The sequence below is a fragment of the Staurois parvus genome, unplaced genomic scaffold (assembly GCF_062004578.1).
Source record: "Staurois parvus isolate SC_StPar_1 unplaced genomic scaffold, SC_StPar_1.0 ptg000361l, whole genome shotgun sequence".
Taxonomy (NCBI): domain Eukaryota; kingdom Metazoa; phylum Chordata; class Amphibia; order Anura; family Ranidae; genus Staurois; species Staurois parvus.
Window position 1 is genome coordinate 2,986,982 of NW_028318157.1, and position 22,428 is coordinate 3,009,409.

Consider the following 22,428-nt stretch of genomic DNA (forward strand, 5'->3'; position numbering starts at 1 on the left):
AGAAACAAGATTGCAACAAAGGTAAGTCAGTGTAAAAGCAGAATTTCTCATCTGTATGCTGATCCATTCAGGTCGAAGTGACAGTGTCTATGCAAAGTGGCTTCGCTTCCTCTGATGTTCGACAGTGGGTCTAGCAGGAAGATTTATATGAGTTTGAAAGATGCAAATACCAAGCGCAATGAGGTTCCAGGAGATATGTAGATAGCCACAGTATGGGCAGCTCCAACAACTCATCTGACCAGCAATGAGACATGAGCACAAAACAACAAATAAAGGAGTGCTCCCAACCTTGTGGAAGTCAATAGAGTTACAAGTCCAGATACAGATCAAATCAAAATTCACTTTAATGTTTGGATAAAAGCATGACATATAGGAGTCCCCAGATTGATACATCACCAAGCCAGTGGAGAGGATAAACACATATTCCCAGAAGCTGGAAGATGACACATGATCCTGGACCCAACAGTAGGTCACTCAGTCCAGGAGCCTCAAGACAGTGGGAAGGGTGTGTGGATGGAAGCCGCTGGGATTACTAAGATGGCGCGTCTGCCAGTCATGTGTCCCAGATCCGGATGTTATATCATACACTTGGCTAGAGACCACCTGAAAACGAGCTGGTGAGGGCAAACTGGTTTGACATGGTTTGAGTGCTCTCCTATGGTTCCAAAGGAGAGAAGCCGGTCATCATGATAACATGTTTCAGGGACACTTCCTCGGATTCTGAGGAAAGAACAGAGCTAGCAAGGCGAGTATCTGTGGGTTCAGGGACTTCCTATGAAAAGACACCATCACTGTGACAGTGGCTCTTAAGAGCATCTGTATGACAGCCAGGCAACTAGATATTAAGGAAGTCAGCAATGGCAGCAATAATCAACTGCCAATGATAAAAATATTAATGTTTTCAGCTAGGCTTATCTCAATCTCAGCAAGAGCCTTGAAAGTTGGGACTTTTACTGGCAAAATTGACACCCATGTTTTGACAGACTTTAGGCTGTTACTTAAGCACTTACTGCTATGGCCCCCAAATCTCCTTTAACTGCTCCACGGGTGTTCCAATTACAGTAAACATATATACAGATCTCTAAGGAGCTGCATAAATTGATATTCAACAACCTTGCTATTTCTATGTATTGCAATGCACTAGGCATATATCATGTAGTGTTTTTCTACCAACTGTCCAGAGAATGCCTAAGAACGAAAAAAAGGAAGTGTAAAAAAAAGAAAAAAAAAATGTTTATAGTCTATTCATACATATCTCAGTACAAGAGTAAAAATCAAGTGAACATCCTATGTTCAGAATGGATTATTTCTTGCCCTTGAGCAATGTGCTAGTTTACAAGGTTTAAATCACTTTATATCGGCAGAGAACGGTGGTGACAGTACTGATGATTTCAGCCAGATGTTACTGGAGACATTGATACAGCCAATGTAGAAGAGACACAGCATGTCAAATTATCTTGCGAAGAGTGTCCAAATCTGTGCCTACTATTATAGAGACCAGTGTTAGGGCATATTATGATATATGTTTTTCCCATTTTAGGAAAGATTTATTCAGCATATCATAGAAAATATGTATTTTGCACATAATTTTAAGATGATCTGTTTCCAAAGATAGGAGACAGATAACTTCCTGCAACACTCTGCTGTGCCTGCCTCAACCTGCCATATCCTTTTCCTGTGTACAACAGTCATTCTCTTTGTCATTCTCTTTGTTGTGCTGGAAATATCCAGCCTATTACCTTCTATGTAATAGTTAAGAAATGTTCTAGTAAAAAGAGTTTATATATATAAAATATAAAACTTTACAAATAAAAAAAAAACACAAACAGCAGCTGCAAAGCCCCTGGCAAAATATCATTTATGTTTTGGGGAAGTTGAGTAGTAACACTTATGGGGTTTTCCAGCACAGATGAAAATTAGAATCTTGCTTAGAGTTATTCATGTCATGAAGCAAACAGAGCACTCGATTTAGAAGGCACCTGGTGGGCACAGCATGAGACAAAGTTCTTTGCAATCTCCTAAATCTTGAAAATAGAGCAGGGATCAGTGTCTTAAAGAGGTATTAAAACAAACATGTTATACTTACCTGCTCTGTGGAGTGGTTTTGCTCAGAGCAGCCCGAATCATCTTCATCTCAGGTCTCTGCCAGTGCTCCTGGCTCCTCCCCCTTGACCAGTGCCCCATAGCAAGTTGCTTACTATGGGGGACTTGGTGTGTGCTTGCTCTCGAGCCTGGGTCTATGCACCCATAAGAGACAGAGCCACTGCTCAGCCCCCCTTACTCTTCTCATTGCCTATAGCTCCTGCTGGTGTCTCAGCCAATGAGGAGAGGGAGTCCTGGGACAGGCGTGGTGCTTATGTACGTCGCTGGATCGAGAGGGAGCTCAGGTGAGTATTAGGGGGGGAGCGGCACAGAGAAGGTTTTTTACCTTCATGCATAGAATGCATGAAGGTAAAAAACCTTCTGCCTTTACAACCACTTTAAGTATGATGGGGCTCTATAGAAAAGCTATGTAGGGAGCCGGTGTCTAAAATCTTTTCAAAATTAATTTTTTGTCTAATGACGCAGAAGAGAAATTGCTTTGATAGCAATCTAATGGATGGTCTCAACTTATATATGCTATATAATAATTTAATATAAAAAATTTACTTGTCAATGACCACCTGATTATGTCAGAGGAAAAGACAAGGAAGCCCGGGCAAATGTGCCAATGCGCAATATGGCCAGAAGAAGTGTGCATGCGCATAGGCGAGTGACGCGTAAACATGCATTCCTGTGCACAAAAACGCACCAGTACACGGAGGGTGCACTAATTGCTGACACTCAGTGGCCTTTATAAGGACTGCAGCTCTGCTCAGTTATTGCTGGATGATCGTCAGCCCCTCCTGTTCCGGAGTTTCCTGCTGATTACCTGTTACAGACCCGGCTTGATCCTGACCTTGTTCCTGTCTGTTGCTCTGTGTATGATCTCGGCTTGCTCCTGACCTTGCTCCTGTCTGCTGCTACTCTGTGTATGACCCTGGCTTGATCCTGACCTTGTTCCTGTCTGCTGCTACTCTGTGTATGACCTTGGCTTGATCCTGACGTTGCTCTTGTCTGCTGTTCTATATTGATCCTGGTTCTGCATACTGAGTACTCTACTTATCCTCCGGGATCCACGTGTTCTCTGGAGAAACTCCTCCTGCAACTGGAGCACCTACGGGTTCCATCTCATCAGGCATTTCCAAGCAGCAACACCACTGGCAACCCGTGCTTCTTTGGGCACTGCACCTCCTGTTTCCACCTCCAGGGGCGCACTGCACTTAGCCGTAAGGGGAGCCCTCTCTCTATTGCAGCCTCCGGTCAGGTACGTGACAGATTAGATCACTGTGTAGTCAGACAACTGTGGCCCTCCTGTGCTTATGGGTCTCAAAATGGTTATATAATCTGCTATGGCTAAAGTTACACCCTTGAGAGAGGGGTCTACAAAATCTGCATCACTGTACCATTTCCATTGTGTCCACCTTATCAAAACACAGATGTGGTTTTAATGGGATTCAAGTTATTGCTAATGGCTTGCTATTTCGTGTCAAGCATAGTATTTAAAGGGCTTTATGGAGTGTAAAAATGCTCCTGCAACAGTCCATCTCTGTAGTCACTCTGAAGTTACCCAATGCACCCCATCATAAGCAACATGTATAAAATTATTTGGGGGCTAAATATGTATATATACACCTGCAGGAGCCACTGGCTATGACAGGTCCTCTGTTCTTACCTTAACTTTGGTAAATGCCTCACTGACACTAAAAGTATACACATTAGCAGGGGTAGGTTAGTAATTTTAATACCTTAGGGTCACTCTGAAAATAGATTTGGGACCTTGTAGCCAATAGCAAAGCATATTGTCAAGTCATTATCAGATAAAGCAGAGTATGACAGTGAAAAATTTAGCAACATAAACAATACACTGAGGATTCATATAAAAGTTTCAAAAGTATCACAGTGAACTCAAACCAGACCAGCATAAACTGTAGTTCTCCTCACTGCAAAAAAAGACAACAAAGACAGATACCAACACAACTAGAGGCTAATGGGTTCTTTGAATGAGGGAGCTAAGCCTAGGGCCTTGTAAAAGAGGATTTGCAACATATTGGGAACTTCCCTCAATGGCAATTGAAGACATTGGAGTGCTTGGTAGTCCTGGGTATTCCTGCACTCAGTGAGCAAGTCTTAAGAATCAATGAATTCGTAAGACATTGAAGTGGGAGGGGCCAAGTAAAAGGCTAAGATTCTGTGGTATAGATTCTGGGCAAACAGTACTAGTGGTGCTCAAAAGTGGACAAGTGCAAAGTAATAGTACAAGACAAAGGGTGATAAATCTTACCAATGGCTATGCAAAAAGTCAACAACAAGCCAATAATGGGTCAATGACCTGCTCAGCAGCCCCCACTTTGGTGCAGTGATGATTCCAGGCAGCTTCTTTGATGAACTGGTAAATTGTGAACCCAGTGGTATAATAGCAGTCTGTGTTTCTGGAGTGAAGCTGTGGCAGCTTCAGGCCAGTAGCCAGGGCTGTATTCTCTGGCTCCCTAACAGCAGGAGTTACAGGCCTTGAAGTGGAGCCTGTCGACAACACAGTGCCTTTGCTGCAGTGAAGCCCCAAACCAACATTGCTAGCCTTGACATCTGGACTAGATAACTCTTCCTCTCTTCCCTTTCTGCTACAACTCCATGTGCATAAATTTATTATTATCTAGCAAAACATTATTCTTGCTGTGACTTCGAAAAGCGTTGCCAAACATGGTGTGTAGAAAAAGGCCTATTGGGAGATGTGGTTCTGGTAGTAAGGTTTACATTAATAGGAACTGGCTTTTGCAGCAACTGCCCCTGCAAGAATTTTAAAAGCCTTGGTGAGGATGTCCCAGGAAGTAATGAGAAACTTTTGCATAATGAGAACACGATAAAAAAAGAATAAAAAGAATGCTTGATATACTCTAAAGTAAGAGAGGAGGTTTAGAGGTAAATTTGGTTAATACCTAGACAAACACTTTAAAGGCTCTATTTATAAAGCAAAAATGTGACTTAAACCAAACATTCTCTGGTGGAGAACTTCCAGGTCCACGTGTTTTAAATGGCAGTCATTGATTCTTCACCAAAGATGACTTGGTGAAAATCACAGTGTATTCTATGTAAATAGACCCCTGAGTCTCAGAAAAGGAGTTACCTATTGAATATATTAGAAGCAGGGGTCAGATTTGTATTCATCCTACAACAATTAAAAATGGTAAATCAGCTCTCATATCTTTAATTTTGCCAAAATTCAGTATTCATAGAGCTGCTCAGGAAAGGGTAGAATTGTGCTGTCAGCAGTCAAAAACAGGATTTTCAATTGGGTCACAATAAGTACAAAGGCAATGTAAAAACATATCACAAAAACAATCCCTTGTTCATAGTGGTTACCGTACTCCAATATGCTTATTCATTACTCTGATAGGGAACACCCTAATGACTCATGGGGACATTCTACAACCAAAGAACAAGTAAGTTTGGTTGGAAGTCCTGTTATCCAGCTGTATTTATGTTCAATGAGATCACCAGGAAATGAATTACATAAAATTCACTACGGATTTATACTTTTGACTTTTGCCTATTTGCAGTGGAAGTCCATCTCAGCTGTTTTGCACCATAAATTACATTGGGGCGTGTAAAAGTCTCTCTGTTAATATTCAAACTGTATCCTCAATAGACTGCATGAGAGATAATTAGCTAGATGCTTACTCAAACTGGTGTAAGGTCAGCGAACAATAAAAACTGAAATGGCACACAGTTTGCAAACATAAGAAGATGTTGTTTGTTCAGATGTTCATCTGAGGCACATTAACAAAATCAGCTTTTTATTGAAGCTTAAAAGCAGCTGTAGTAGTTACTGGACCTTACAAAATGAAACAATTAAGTGTGTCCATCTGGGGTGTGCTGTAGATTTTGAAACCAGTCACCAGGAAACCGTAGGCATGGAGAAATATTTCCTTGCTTTGTTCTAACCTGTTACCTAGCACCCTGTTGATGTACCCAGATTAAAGAATTGATGAGAATCTTCAATTGTGCTGATAAAACCCTATGGAAGATGCTTATTGTTTTATGGGTAAGCCATTAAGGAAATTTACCAGTCAAGCACAGAATTAAAAAGCAACTATCCAACTCTCTTACATGGAATACAAATTCTGATACCCTCTCAGTATTTCTACTTACTGGTATATTATATTAGCTATGGTCATACTGCAGACTTATCCAAATAAAATGAAAGCTTGAGTTTTGGCCAGGTTCAGTGCAATTACATTGAAAGTAGGCAATTGCCAGTTATTTCCATAACAAAAGCACTGGAAATGTAGTTGCAGTCAGAGACCTAGTTTTCTTTCTCAAGTATCCTTCTGGTGGATCCTTTAGGACCAAGTAAATATATTTACTATGCACCAGATTTATTTCAGATAGTGATATTAAAGAGTATTAGTGGGGACTACTTTGCAAATATAAGTTATTTGCTTCTGATAGGTTACAGCTTGAAATGCTTATAACCTAACTGGGTTAAAAGTAAAAAACTTACTACTTCCCAAAATCTGAAGCAGGAGGGTGTGCTAGGCTGAAAAAGCCCCTCCCCCCTCATTCAGATAAAAGAAAAAAGGCCCATGAGGTCTCCTGGGATGTATGACACCATTGTGGCCTAGGCCAGAAGAAATTGAAGAAATGTTAGAAAAAGTTTAAACAAGCAAATATAATATACCTTCCTATCTATTTACTAATGTTAGCAGCTCAAGGATTAAAAATAATTAATTTTGAATGAAATAGTTTAGTTACGCTTTAAGAGTTTGCTGCATGAAATTACCTTCACTGTATAGCTACCATACAAACAAAATAGTTTATAAACAGTGCCCCCAGTATGTAAAATGTGCTCATAATTATTTCTTCTTCTACCATTATTATTTTTATTAGTTGTAGTATCTAAGGTTTTTATGTTAATACCAAAACCTTTTGATCGATGTACAAAAATTAAAATAAGAATAAAAACCAGAACTGCAGTGAATCGCCTACACCAATCACACTCTCATACCCAGTGTATTATATAGCCAAAACTTTACCCGTAAAGTGCCGCACTTCACGCCCCCTATTCACTATTGCAAAAATCATACAAATAAAAAAATATAACAAAATAAGGATGTTGGTGATAAGTCCAATGTCAATCTTCTTTGTGCATAATCCAACTTCCACTTCAAATTGCACTTCTTAATATTGCTGCGACTCTATTGATGGTTCTTAAAATAATCCGCAACCTCTTTGTGCCACATATAATCATGTATTTGTGAATATCCTCCACTAACTGTACGCTCACCTGAGGTATATGACCAAACTGTTAAGTAAGGTCATTTAATGCTTGTGTGCTTTATATAGGGCTCATAGTGGTATGCCCCAAATAGATGGATTCGGGTCTTCTCCTTAAATTGAGCAACTCTCTTATGATACTCCTCCTCCATGCAGCAATCCTCCTCAAGCATATGTATGGAAAGCGAAACCATCAAACAGTGCTTTATTCTTTAAAAAACGATTTATTTTCTTCAAATCAACTTCCAGTAGTGCACTCAAATTTGAAAGGTGCCTAAGCACACCACACTAATCCAAACAGTCAGATTGCCAATGTATACATCGGTCAGAAGCATTAATAGAGTTATAGCAATATAAAGAAGTACAATTTGAAGTTGAATTATGCATAAAGAAGATTGACATTGGACTTCATCTCCAACATCCTCATGTTGTTATATTGTTTTTTAGATTTGTATGATTTTTGCAATAGTGGATAGGAGGAGTGAAGCGTGGCACTTTGTGGGGAAAAAAATACAAGATTTTTGCCTACAGTTTGCAAAATGTAATGATAAAGCTCCAAAACAATTCAAGGCAAGAGGATTAGATGGGCCACGCTCTTGAAAGGTTACAATCTAGAAGGGAAGGGTAAAAAAAAAACAAAGTTAACAAATGTTATGGGATGAGTTGATGGAAAATATAAAAATTAAAGTTTGTTGTTTTTTTTGTTTTTTTTTTAAAAGGTAGAAATGTGATAGGTTTGACTGAAGAAAATATTTTCAGGCATCACATAATGGTGGACAAAGTAGGGGATAACCAGAGAGAATGGGACAGGGAGTTCCAGAGGATAGGAGAGGCTCTGGAGAAATCTTGGGAGGCAAGCATGGGTTGAGGTGGCAAGGGAGCTAAAGAGTGGAAGGTCTTGGGAGGAGATCAGAGTCCAGTATGGGTGATATTTTGAGATGAGGTTGGTGATGTAGCTCAGGGCAGAGTGGTTATTGTTTTTGTATGATGTTGTTAATGGGAGGATTGACAGAGAGGGGCAGTGGACATATCTGTAACAGTGGCCATGGGAGTCAATACACAAATTTCATATTTGTATTATAAACTGCACCCACTGGAAAATGATTTGTAGCATCAAATACTGTTTGTAGGTTAGTAATACTCAGTAATACATTTCTGCATGTGAAATGCCACAGTCTTTAATAAACATAACAATTTTGTCTCTTTAATGGTCTGGCCTCCAAACACCAGGCACACTCACATGACTGACATCTGCCCTTGTACAGCATTAGAAACACCCCTTTATTCCAAGTTCTAATTCCATACCCCTAGGTCCTTAGAAAATAGGCCTTACAAAATCTGGCCACTATCAGTTAGAAAACAAAATTGCCTCCACCTCTGCCGTCTTAACAAAATCAAATAAAATATTAAACGATCCATTGATTGCTTCTTATCTGGTTTTACGTACTTTTTATAGTAATGTATTTTGTAATCACAGAGTTGGCATCAATGCTGTCATTCTTGGAGAGCAGCCAGACTTAGAGTCAGCAACCATTTCATTGACTTTACCCCCTTTGTCAACATCTTCAATTGGGATTAGTTTCAGGTTTGGGTTGAACAAGAGTTTGACCCAAACCCAGCCTGTGAGCAGTTTAGTTATTGGGAAAACTGGCCATATTTGTCCAGTTAATATGCCCAAACCTCCAAATGATATTGTAAACAAAAATCAGCTGGCAGTCTATCATTTAGCAGTGGTAGCAACACCGCTGCTACATGACATGACATGACATGACATACAGTATCTCCAGTGCTGCTGGAATGTAAATAGTGCCAGGGATCCTGGGTGCTTTCATTAATCAAATATAGTCATAACCGTATTTGTTCAATACAACATGTACTATAAGCAGCATTCAGAATGTGCAAACAGCACCCACAATATTAAAAAAATGATAAAAAAAATTCAGTGTAAATAAAGTTCAATGGAAAAAAGTACAAAATATGTCATAAATATCACCGCAAAGAAAGTATCTTCCACAAGCCAATGGAAATCCTCACCACCACACGTAAGCAACAGAGCTAAAATGCATTCATCAACATTAAAGCTGTCTGAGGAAAGCAGCAACATGCGCGTTTGTGTCAACAGGATCCTTCACACGTGGTCAACCAGCTCCATTGTCACAATGGGGACACCCCGCAGTATCAGTGCTCACCACTGGGGACATTTAGAAGGTTTGCTTGATAGTGTCTGAGGAAAAAAGTACTCACCACATGGAGCAACAAGCAGGGAATACCATATAGTGTAGTATATTTATTAAGAAGTATAGATTTCTTATAAGAAAGCAAAAGGCTTTATACAAATGCCAGTAAAACAATTGACATGACAAATGAAACAGTGCACTTACAAGGAGAGCCGCCAGTTCCAAACATGTAAGTGGCAGCAAGATGTCAGCTTGTATCTTTTGTCCCAACGTGTTTCATGTGAATGCACATCTTCAGGGGACATTGGTATGCCTTCTAGCGTCCCCTGAAGATATGCACGCTGGCACTTTAGCAGTGGAACCATGATGATTCACTTACTCCTATGAAGGCAGAGTCTGTTACTTCTGCTGGAAATTACTTTTTTGGGATGTGTAGTGGGTGGCAATGGAGTTTTAGCATGCAAAGAGCCAAACCTTGCTACCTTTTAGCATTATCAAAGACTGCCTTTATTATACTAACTTCTTAAAGCAGAACACCACTGAAGATTCAAAAGGAAGAATTAATCCTATTAAAAAAAGGATTTGACTAGCCTATTCTAGAGAGAGTACTACAAACAAGGACAAACAGAGATGAGCTTCTCACAACTTCATGAATCATTCTGCATCTGAGAGACACTCCTCAAGATCCTCCAAGTCACTACAATAAAAATCTTACACTCTCAGACAACAACTTATTAAAGCCTGTGCTAATGCTGAAGCTTCTATAATTCAGGCAGCCTCTGCCCAAAAGAAAGCAGAGATGGAAGAAGCTGCATGCAGGAGAAAAGAGATGGAAGCGTTGGATACACAAAAGCACAAGATAGCACAATAGTACGCCACAACCATAGCAAGGTTAAAGGTTTTAGAGCAAGCTGCAAGTAAAAGGAGGAAACAGCAGCAGACACACAGTTGATTTTCATGTATCATATTCCTCACATGTTCTCCAAAAACTTCAGCTCCCAGTCACATCAGCTGTATCCCTCATCCAAGATCAGTATGCTTTGCATACCTCTTCTCAAGACAATCTGCCAACACATCCATATGCAGACAATAGGCAACACACCTTTCCATGGGGCTAGTCAGTTACCTCCTATCAACACAGCAATCAACTTTAAGCCAGTATCAGGTATGAACGTCTTTGCACCACCATAACTCCCAAAGTCACACAATTTCAGCACACCAGTCAATGTAACAAACTTTGTTCCACGTGCAGCTGTGCATTCAAAGTCTGAATATTCAGACATGTCACAGTTCACTAAATACATGCTCCACAAAGAGCTCTCCAAGACAAATATCACTGAATTTTAAGCCAACCCTGAAGATTACAGAGGCTGGAAATCCACCTTCGAAGCCACAAATCGGTGAACTAGATTTCACAACTACAGAAGAACTAGATCTGCTTATCAGGTGGCTAGGTCCTCAATCTGCTGAATGTATCAAAATACTCAAAGGTGTTTACTTTGTCAATCCTGACACAGGTCTTAATGACAGACTTTGTGTAGCTCCTGCAGACCTGAAGCCAATGAGGGTACTCTATTTAAAAGGTTGCAAACCTTCCCAAAAATATTTGGCGGAGACATTCTACAGTTTTACGAGCTCAGTGATTTTATCTTGGAGCTTCAATTCACCAAAGCTGATACCCACCAACCTGTCCCTTGTTACCTAGCTATCAGTCATGGGGTCAGCCCAAAAGTCTTCACGTTACCTGATGGTATACAAGAAAAATGGGCTTTGCTTGAATCATGGTATAAGGAAGAAAATAAGGTTTTCTTCCCTCCTTTTCCTTTTTCTGTGAGTTCATTAGAAAAATTGCAGAAACTAAGAATGATCCTATCTTCTCATACGGGGAGTCCATCTCTCTTGGCCCACCTTTGCCAAAGCCTGAAAGCTCACACATTTCACATAGACACCACACAGAACCAGTGTTTGTGAAAAGGACAGATATTCTGCTTGCACCTACAACAGTCCCTGAAAACACTGATCAGAACAGGAAAATCAAGAACCCAAATCACCAATGTCCTATACATAACAAATCACACCCACTTAAGAATTGTATCGGCTTCAGAAAGAAACCCTTGCAAGAGCGCAAAAAGTTTTTAAAGAAATGTGGGGTTTGCTTTAAATGAGGTCCACAGAACATCATGCTAAAGACTGTAAGGCTACTATTATGTGCAAAGAATGTAACAGTAATGATCACATGCAAACCCTCTATCCATTTTCAGACAGTCCCATTCTGCCCAACGACAATCCTCCCAAGGCAAAGCTTGGCAGGGAGGACACAGACCAAACAGAGCTTCATACTCCATTTACTATATAAATAAAATATACTATATAAATAAAATATACTTAGTTTGTATATACCCCTAAGGTCAACTTAAAAAGTCTGTAAGACAGTATACTATTCTAGATGATTAGAGTAACCAATCTCTTGCAAGATCAAAGCTGTTTGACCTGTTAAACATAACACAAGATGCCTTACCATATACCCTGAACACCTGTGCTGGCATTACAGAAATTTCAGGCAGAAGAGCCACTGGTCTTCTAGTAGCTACCATAAATGGCAGTGTCAAAATATCATTACCCACTCTCATTGAGTGCAACCAGATTCCAGCCAACAGAGAGGAGATCCCTACTCCTGCAGCTGCCTTTCTACACTCTCAATTGAGGGGCATAGTTGACCACATACCAGCTCTTGACAGAAATGATGATATTCTCCTGCAAGACATCCCAAGTTGTACAAAAGGATCACCAACAAATCAATGGGTCACATGACACACCATATGCTCTACATTTCAACCTAGGCTGGGTCATCATAGGCAATGTCTGGGTAACTTGTGGAGGTCTTCCACAGTTTCTTCTTTAAAGACATGCATCCTAACAAACGGTCACATTACCCGTTTTGAACAGTGCACACATCACTGCCATGTCAAGAAAAGGCTTTGAAATAAAGAAATTCAACAGTTTTTCACACAAGGTGATAATAAGGCCCTTCATTTTTGGGATGATACTGTCAGCAACACAGTGTTTGTTGTAAAAACTAAAGAAAAAACTGGCAGTCACCATGGAAGACAGGGAGATCCTAAAAACTACCAGTAATGAGTTCTATCAGGTCAATTCAGATAGCTGGGTAGCACCACTACCATTTTGTGCCTCAAGAAAGAAACTACCAATTCATGTTCAGCATGCAGAAGCATGGTTTACTTTTTAACAATGCACCCTTAACAAAAAACCTGAGATGAAAAACGCTTTGTTGACTCTATACAACAGGTATATGTGAGAGGTCATGCTGAGCCTGAACCACCTATCAATGAAAGAATGGAACGTTGGTACCTCCTATGCTTTGAAAAGTGTACAAGCCAGATTAGATCAGAGTGGTCTTCGACTCAAGTGGTCAATATGAAGATTTTTCCCTTAGCGATGTCAACTTCACTGGACCTAATCCGAACAACAACTTTTTAGGAGTTTTGCTCCACTTCAAACAAGAACCAGTTGCTGTTATGGCTGACATTCAGCAAATGTTCTATTGTTTCATTATTCGAGAAGACAACAGATACTTCCTCAGGTTCCAATGGTATTGCAACAATTATGTCAGTGACAAAGTCATAGACAACCAGGGGCGGACTGACAAATCATGGGGCCCCTGAGCAATAGGGGATCATGGGGCCCCTGTGTCCTTGCCCAAACTCAAAAAATCCTATGAAAAAGGTACCAGGGGCATCTCATGGGGCCCCCTACTGACCCCGAGCCCTCGGGCAGTGCCTGAGTTTCCAAATGGTCAGTCCACCCCTGTAGATAACCACACCACGTAAGTATGTGTTTTTGCTAACAGCCCTTCTCCTGTAGCAATTCTTGGCTGAGAACAGCTCAAGAAATTGAAAAAGAATTCAGATCTGATGGATGTGAAATTGTGGAAAGAAATTCTGCACAGACAATGAGTTTAAACCTCTGCCTAGAGAAGAAGAAGCAATTGATCTCAACAGAACTCAGGATAATCTGGCCACTGCTAACATCAGGCTTCACAGCATTGTCTTGAACAGTGATAAGGTTTATGAAAGCCTTTCCTTGTGATGACCATGCTGTTAGTGTAAAGGAATTTGAGCTAGGAACAGATCTATCCCTTATCTGTCAAATGGCTTTGGGATGTCAAACAACACACATTCACATTTCATGTATTAACATGTGACAAGTCCTTCACAAAATGAAGAGTTTTTTATGCTGTGAACAGCACTTACGACCCTCTGGGTTTCATAGTTCCCTTGACCATTGTGGGTTAAACACTTCTAAGACAGCTTACTTCTGAAAACACAGATTGGGATCTGGGAAGTTACAGCTAACTTGCCAAACTGGATCAGTTATGATGATCGCACTTGCAGTGATTAGATTGAAGAGGCAGAACAAAAGTTTTTGGTTATAGTTTCACCAAAACATGAATTGATAACATTGTTTACATCGAGTTAATCTTCTTAAACAGCGGTTCTCAACCTGGGGGTCGCGACCCCTTTGGGGGTCGAACGACACTTTCCCAGGGGTCGCCTAAGACCATCGGAAAACACATATTTCCGATGGCCTTAGGAACCGAGACACCGCTCCTTGATCCGTCTGCAGGTGTGGGCGGGATGACATGCCGTCCCTGTCATCTGGACACACCCCCGGGATCAATCCTTCCTCGTCGGTGATTGGCCGCCGGAACTGTAGCTCAAGAGAGGCACACAGGCGGCCAATCACCGGCGAGGAGGTGGAGCTTGGAAAGGAGGAGCCGAGCGGCACCGCGAAGCACGAGCGAGTGAAGAGGAGGAAAGCGGCCGGAGAAGGAAGCCATCTGACCGGTAAGTGTTTGTACCATGGGAGAGGGAGGGAGCGAGCGAGCCAAGGCTGGAGCAGGGGTCAGCAAGGTAAGCATCATTGGTGTCAGTGGGAGGAATAGTGCCCAATCATTGGTGTCACTATTACCAATGATGGGGCACTATTCCTCCCCCCACTGACACCAACGAAGGGGCACTATTCCTCCCACTGACACCAACGATGGGGCACTATTCCTCCCACTGACACCAACGATGGGGCACTATTCCTCCCACTGACACCAACGATGGGGCACTATTCCTCCCACTGACACCAATGTTGGGGCACTATTGCTCCCCCTGATACCAATGATGGGGCACTATTCCTCCCACTGACACCAATGATGGGGCACTATTCCTCCCACTGACACCAATAATGGGGCCGTAATCCCCCCACTGACACCAATGATGGGGCACTATTCCTCCCACTGACACCAGTGATGGGGCACTATTCCTCCCACTGACACCAGTGATGGGGCACTATTCCTCCCACTGACACCAATGATGGGGCACTTTTCCTCCCACTGACACCAGTGATGGGACACTATTCCTCCCACTGACACCAATGATGGGGCACTTTTCCTCCCACTGACACCAGTGATGGGACACTATTCCTCCCACTGACACCAATGATGGGGCACTATTCCCCCCACTGACACCAATGATGGGGCACTATTCCCCCCACTGACACCAATGATGGGGCACTATTCCTCCCACTGACACCAATGATGAGGCACTACTCCTCCCACTGACACCAATGACGTGGCACTATTCCTCCCACTGACACCAATGATGAGGCACTATTCCTCCCACTGACACCAATGATGTGGCACTATTCCTCCCACTGACACCAGTGACGTGGCACTACTCCTCCCACTGCAAAATTACAGTTATGAAGTAGCAACAAAAATAATTTTATGGTTGGGGGTCACCACAACATGAGGAACTGTATTAAGGGGTCGCGGCATTAGAAAGGTTGAGAACCACTGTTCTTAAAAGACTAAAGATTGCCATAAGCGCATTAAAAATATAGAGAGGTGAGTAGAGTAGAAGCATAGCAATCAGTTGTATAGCTATCTGCACTTCACATGTAGATGTTGCACACATTTACACGTCTCTCACTGCAGGATTTTGACACATTTATGTAAGAGCTGTGAATGTTGAAAATATAAAAAATGTATTTGAAATCTGAATATTAAACATTTTTTTCCTGCTGCTTACAGAAAATTTCAGCCTTCCCGACAAGAACAATGATAAGCAATGCAGGCATCAGGTACTCAGGACTGAGAAAGGACAGGTTATCAAACTTGTCACACTTTAGTCACAGAGGCCTAGATTAGTGGCTCCCTTGAGGCATTAGTCTGATGTATTATACAGCTTGTCCTGCAGATCCTACACTTGCTTTCCATGTAATGGGATTTGTACTGATTATGCCTAAAATGGCACCATGTTGCATCGTTACAAGGGACTAGTTAGAATAGTGAGATGACATGTGTTTTCAGTTTGAGATTTACATGTCAGAGTTCTTAGCAGCAATGCCTTCTATATTATGGTTAGATACACAGTGGATTTCCCGTTGCTTCAGCTGACTGCGGATGCTCCCAGTCATTGCGGGGTCAGCTGGACTTCAGTCAGGAAATGCTGCTGGATCATCTTACAGGGCGGGTATGGAATAGAGATCTTAAAACAAGCAATGGCTTAGATTACCTTTCACTGCTTATGCAGCAATACTTCATATCCTGTTATCTGCCAGCTGCAAGAGTTCCTCTTTATAGGAACAAGGTTTCTCACTTAAAACTATTTTTTCTTATCTTACTACTGGCAACTTTCTCTGATCTCAATTGAAGCTTTAAAAAAATGGAAGCAGCTATGAACTTATTAAGATATCACATTTTACGAGCTAAATATGAGCTAATTAAATATGTGAGCTAACTAAAATGAGCCAGTTAAAATAGATTCATAAAAGTAGATGGGCATAAATCGAATGGAAATGTACACATTACTGTACCCCCCTTCAGTCCTTGACCACCTCCCAGCCACCAGCATCCTAGCAACCAATAAAATGCTACAGCCCAGTCCAGCACTTTCACTTCGAATTCAGAAGGAGCTCATTTGTGTTTTCCTCTCGCCAGGCTCTACCTTTCACCCTCTACCATGCTGCATTGAAGGATCTTCACCTTTTCCAGATAAAAAAAACTTCACAGCTTTCTAAAATGTTCATTAATGTTATTATCATACCTTAAGCTTTTTTGGGCCCCCCAGAAGCCTGGCCAAAATACTTCTAATTAGCAATTCCATCATCCTGTCTGCATGGAATGAATGGAGGTCTGTAGCATGGACGTGGGTGATGTGGAATTATCACAATGCCTTATGTGATTGACTGCCTGACACCCTGACTGCCAAACTACAACTTCCTCCATTCTAGAACCAGAATATAGCAATTTCAGCCCAAACCTCGATAATTACCAGACAGAACCAGTATATTAGGTTAGGACTGTAGATAGCAAATGTACCCCAAGTATCAGACAGAACAAATGTTGGAGTAAAACAGGACTGACTTTATTAACAAACAGCACAGCATTTGTACACAAAACTTTCCCCAAAGACAGGTATGGCCCACAATACAAGTCCCAGTGGAAAATTACATTACATAAACAAAACAATCAAACACAAGAAACAATGGATTCCTTCCTGGAACCTAGCAGTCTGGACTCTGGAGGTGATTACACAAAATGAAAGCTTATCACCTAAACCTAATTACAGCAAACAATAGTTGATGCTAGAAAACCTGTGACAGAAAATAAAAAGTTTCTTAACCCAACATATGCTGGAAGTAACCCCCTGCACATAACACATCACTCCAGGATAATAGTCCCACTACGTACAGTATGCCAAGGGGTCCCAGAAACAGTCCTTCCAGCCCTAATTGCATGGAAAGGGTAGCTGGTATAATTCATGGCCAGCCAGGTACCCAGGGAAATGATATAATCCTCTCATTAGTCCTAGATCTATAGTCGGTGGGAAGGAGGCTGGCCCCCAGGCTCCTCCAAAAGCCCAAGTTGCTGTGGTCTCCGGGACCCCAGTTTCCTTTCCTCCTTGCAGTTACAATAGTGCCACATTCCTCCACACTGTGCTGAGTACTCTTTATTCCACACTCCTTCATTCTTTAACACCGTATGCCTGTCATCTCAGACTCTCTTTACACATCCCTTCAAGCCATTTCCAATATTCAGCCCAATACAACTCATGCTCAATTTGTGTCCTGCCAGGATGAATCAGTTCATTTTATTTTTCTCTAGGGAGGGGGCCCAACTTATGATCTTGCTTATAACCCCACTGCATTTAAAAAATGCTGATGGTACAACAGGATCTATGGCTACTTTTAAGGAGTTTTGAGTGTTAAGTACTCACTATATATAAAAGGCCCATATTAATACATGTATTATTGCTGCATGTTAAAAAGCACACACAATGCATGTTAAGGTCTGTCATTCTATTCAATAGCACCACTGGCTCGTTTACATGTTTGTAGCAGTCTCTGGAAAGCAATCTGTGCTGGATAACTTTTCAGATAGTGTATAGGAGCAGCTAGACAGGTATTCAGGAAGAGGTATTTCTGTCTCCTCCATGCCTGTGTTTTATTTCAACAGCCAAAAGGGTTTTGATTAGGAATACAGACACTAGGTTTGTAGTTGTGGTCTTGCATAATTTTTGCCACACTGTGAAGCAAAGTATCACAACTGTGGCATGCATACAACTACATCCAGCCACAATGCTATTAAAAAATTGTGCCGTTGGAGCAGTAAAACTATGGCTCAATCTCCTGTTTTTTCTGAACCTTGACCACAAGTCTAAATGAACCCTAGGGCTAAGTTCACACTAGCTTTGTAAGCAGGCATTTTCCAAGTGTTTGAAAATTATCAAAATCATACACATGGCAGCACACAGTGCTGTTCACACTGAAGAGTTAGCATCACGTCACGGCAAAATCGACGCCTCATGTTGAGTCAGTAGGAGTTGAAGCCTTTCAACACCTCCCATTCAAGTCTATAGTGATGCTTCTCAAATGACAGGCAGGTGTTTGTGGGGCGTTAATACCATTAACTTCTTTATAGGCGTTTGTGATGCAGTTGTAATGCTTGGAAAACGCCTAGGAAACGCCTCATAAATGCACATAGGGCGTTTGGATAGCGTTTTTAACACTCCTCAAATGCTCCCCAAACACCTGTCAAACACTATAGGGATCTTTAAGAAGAAATCAAGTGGGAACAAGCCCTTAAGCTGCAAGAGTTTGAAAAATGCCCTGGGCAGGATGCACAGATAAAAACAGTGTAAATGACTATTACAGTACAGATCTCATTGTGTAATTTGTGTAAAAAGGCAGTAAACGGCAGTTAAAGGAAATGTGTCTTGAGATGAACATGGAGGCTGCTATTGCCACTTTTCTGAAAATGCTAGTTTGCTAGATGTTGTACCATTTCTCTAATTTAAATAAATGACCAAAGAACAAGTATGCAGATAAGGACGTCTGACTTTTCTTCAACTTTCTTGATTTAAAAATTCAATCTAAGTTTTTGATTGCAAACATTGAGTCACTAGAACAGCCAGGCAACTGCCATTTCCAGATGAGGGTCAGCTATACCAGCACCACATTTTCTTTCTGCCAGATTTTCTTTAACACAAACGCTCAAGTATGAGCAGGATCTAATACCGTTGGAAGACAGAAATGTCACTGCTTTCAGACTTTTTCGTTTTAACAATTTGGCATTTACAAATTAACTGTGACATAGCATTTTAAATGTTAATTTCACTTTATATTATAGTACCCAAGCTATTCATTTTCTGCTTACTTTATTGGTAAAAAAAAAAAGAAAGATATGAAACAAAAAGTGAGCCTGTATAATTTCTTCCAATCCATCAGCAGGAACCGTGGAATGTAATGAAAATAAACATTTGCAGAGCTATACAGTTACAGTTATTGTTATTTGTTATCTAAAACAAACATAGAATATATTTAATAGGAATAGAAAACTTATATTGAAAGCTTCAAATACTCGAGGATCATTTCACCCAAAAGTGATAGCTTACCTATGGGTGGAACCTGGTAGACCGAGTCTGCTCCTGGCTTTCTTTATGTCTTTAATACTTCAGCAGCAAAATCTTTCCTCCAAAGTTCCGGATTGTTCCAGGACACCAGGGACCAGGGGCGGACTGACAACTCATGGGGCCCCCGGGCAATAGGGGATCTTGGGGCCCGTGTCCTTGCTCAAACTCAAAAAAAGCCTATGATAAAGGTACCAGGGGCATCTCATGGGGCCCCCTAATGACCCCAGGCCCTCGGGCAGTGCCCGAGTTTCTAAATGGTCAGTCTGCCCCTACCTGGGACATTAGAGTTTTCCCATCCACTTTTTGGTGGGGGAGTGGGACTCCATCATTATGGTTAACCCCCAAAGGGCAAATGTCTCTCCAATACATTTTCAAGACACTGTCAGATGGGATTTCTTAAGAACCAATAAAACTGCACAGTGGCATATGCAACAACAATGTGATTTTTTTTTTTTTTTTTTTTTTTTTTTTTTTTAGGAGGAAGAAGAAGAAATCAAACTTGAAATAAACATGCTGAAGAAGTACTCACATCACAGAAACATTGCTACATATTATGGAGCATTTGTCAGGAAAGGCTTAGCAGGCCAGGATGACCAACTTTGGGTAACTGAAAACTGTAACACCTACATAACTTTATTACTGAAAGGGAATAAATAATAGAATTTGCTTGGTGGATCCACATGTATTAGCTTACTCCATGAAGGATCTGGTAATCTGATGTCCCCATTACATTTATATACTAAATAGGGCCACTGTATGAAAAAATAAAAGCACCTGAGGGAAACTAGGTAAAGTTTTATTGAGAAATAGTCATTTCCTAGTACCTTCCAAAACTGAAAAAATCAGTTCTGGGTAGACTGAGCCTTTAAAGGGTATTACCTCTTTTGCAGCTAACTTAAGATAATACCTACTATATTTGTTACATGTTCTCACTCATAGCATAGCTTAAAAATATTTAAAAATCGTTGTTTACATTTTTACTTTTTCTTTTTGAAAAAGCCAAAGCTGAAGTTTTGTTTCCTGCAATGTTATGTTAAAGTAGCCAAACTTATTTATTTTGGATAACATAGGGAAGGGTTATAACACCTGTGTTATTGTCATCTATGTCCCATTGGAATGTTTCCCCTTCACTTTCTATCCCATATTCACAACAGGTGACGAAATCCCTCCAAACTGAAGGAAATCCCTGGTACAGGAGGGTCATGAAAATTAGTGTCCTGCTGGGAAGGTTTTTGCCATATTTCGGGTACCACTCAAATTGTGGAATTTCACTTTAGGTGAAAGCAGTCACCAGGAAAATTAGAGAGGATGAAACTCCCTATTGGGGACACTGACAGCAATGCAAATCTGACAGGTGTTGTAATCCCTCTCCACTCCATCTAAAACTAACAAAAGATTTCCTTCAGTTATACGTTAAGGAGGTGGCCGAGGAGCAGTAGCATCCCTAGGCAAGTGCGGGGGTGGTCAACTGGACCTGCTCCATGAAAAGGTAAGTTGTAAAGCAAGCTGACAATCCCCACAGGATGGTTCGGATCTGCGGATTGAGCATAATGAATTGGAGTCCAATCCATTATGCTCCCCAATCCGCAGATCCTATCCATCCTGCGGGGATCGTCGGCATGCAACCTATACGGGTTGACACCGGACCTGCTCCACGAAAAGGTAAGCTGTAAAGAAAGCCGATGATCCCAGCAGGATGGATCGGATCTGTGGATTGGGGAGCATAATGGATCGGAATCCGATCCATCATGCTTAATCCGCAGATCCGATCCATTCTGTCGGAGGGGGTGTCACCAAGTGTTATCGTACCGGGTGACACCAACCCCAGGGACACCCCTGCTGAGGAGTTAATGTTTACCATAAATAACCCTGTCTATATTGTGCTGCCACATCTCATTCTTCGTTGTAAACTTAAAGAGGAGCTCCACCCAAAAGGGGAAGGTCCGCTTTAAGAACTGCTCCCCCGCTCCCCATTAAGGATTGGCACCTTTGGGGGCAGGGGGGGGCGGGTACCCGAATTTGACAGGTACCCGCTCCCACTTCCGGTCTAGGCGATCGGAAATGGAAGGTCTCCTCCCTCCCTGTAGTCTTTTGGGACACGTGACAGGTCCCAGAAGACTATAGGACCATTCATGAAGCGCAGCGCTACTCGCGCATGCGCAGTGGGTACCAGGCTGTGAAGCCGCAAGCTGTCACAGCCGGGTGCCCACACTGATTCCGGCCTCCAGGAATACAGGACGGACAGTGAAATGGGCTGCAGGGGACACACCACGGGACCGAGGGACAGGTAAGTGGCTGTTTTTTAAAAGTCAGAAGCTACAGTTTTTGCAGCTGCTAACTTTTCTTTTTTGACAGCGTGAGTGGAACTCCGCTTTAATCTGAACACTGTTGTATCAAAGGGTAAAGATCTCAGGGCTCGTATTCTGCATTGTAGGGAAACTATCTTTCCCCACTTTGTTCCCCTCCACTTTTGCTTTCAAATTGTTCAGAATAGATTGCAGTCTGCCCAAAGGCCTGCTCCAAGAAACTAGAGAGTTAAGAAATATATATGAAAAAAACCCACAAAAATATATTGGGGTATTCTCAATTTGACTGCAAAAGTGGAAATAAACTTGCTGCATTTTTCAAGATATACCCCATAATTATGAGAAAATCTGGTTTCCTTGGATTAAGCCATATCTCTCATGAGACTTTGATAAATCGTTGTTACATTGATGATCTAATTACTTTCTCATATTGATGTTCTCTCTCTTGGTCCTGATTCCTGACTTCCTCTCTGCTTCTCCCTTTCTTTTCTATTTTCCCCTTCACTTATCCCTTGACTTTCACATCTACAACATTATTATTATTATATAGGATTTATATAGTGCCAACAGTTTGCTCAGCACTTTACAATATAAACATGATAGTTTTTA

General features: G+C 41.4%; 1 protein-coding gene across 1 annotated transcript in view; it reads left to right on the forward strand.

Moving 5' to 3' along the window:
• The window catches only part of NRK (Nik related kinase), a 335,992-nt gene that overhangs the window by 73,755 nt on the left and 239,809 nt on the right, over positions 1-22,428 (forward strand). Inside the window, exon 4 of the mRNA XM_089684925.1 lies at positions 19,991-20,116. Within this exon, the coding sequence (XP_089541051.1) occupies positions 19,991-20,116 (126 nt within the window). The remainder of the gene's footprint in view (positions 1-19,990; positions 20,117-22,428) is intronic.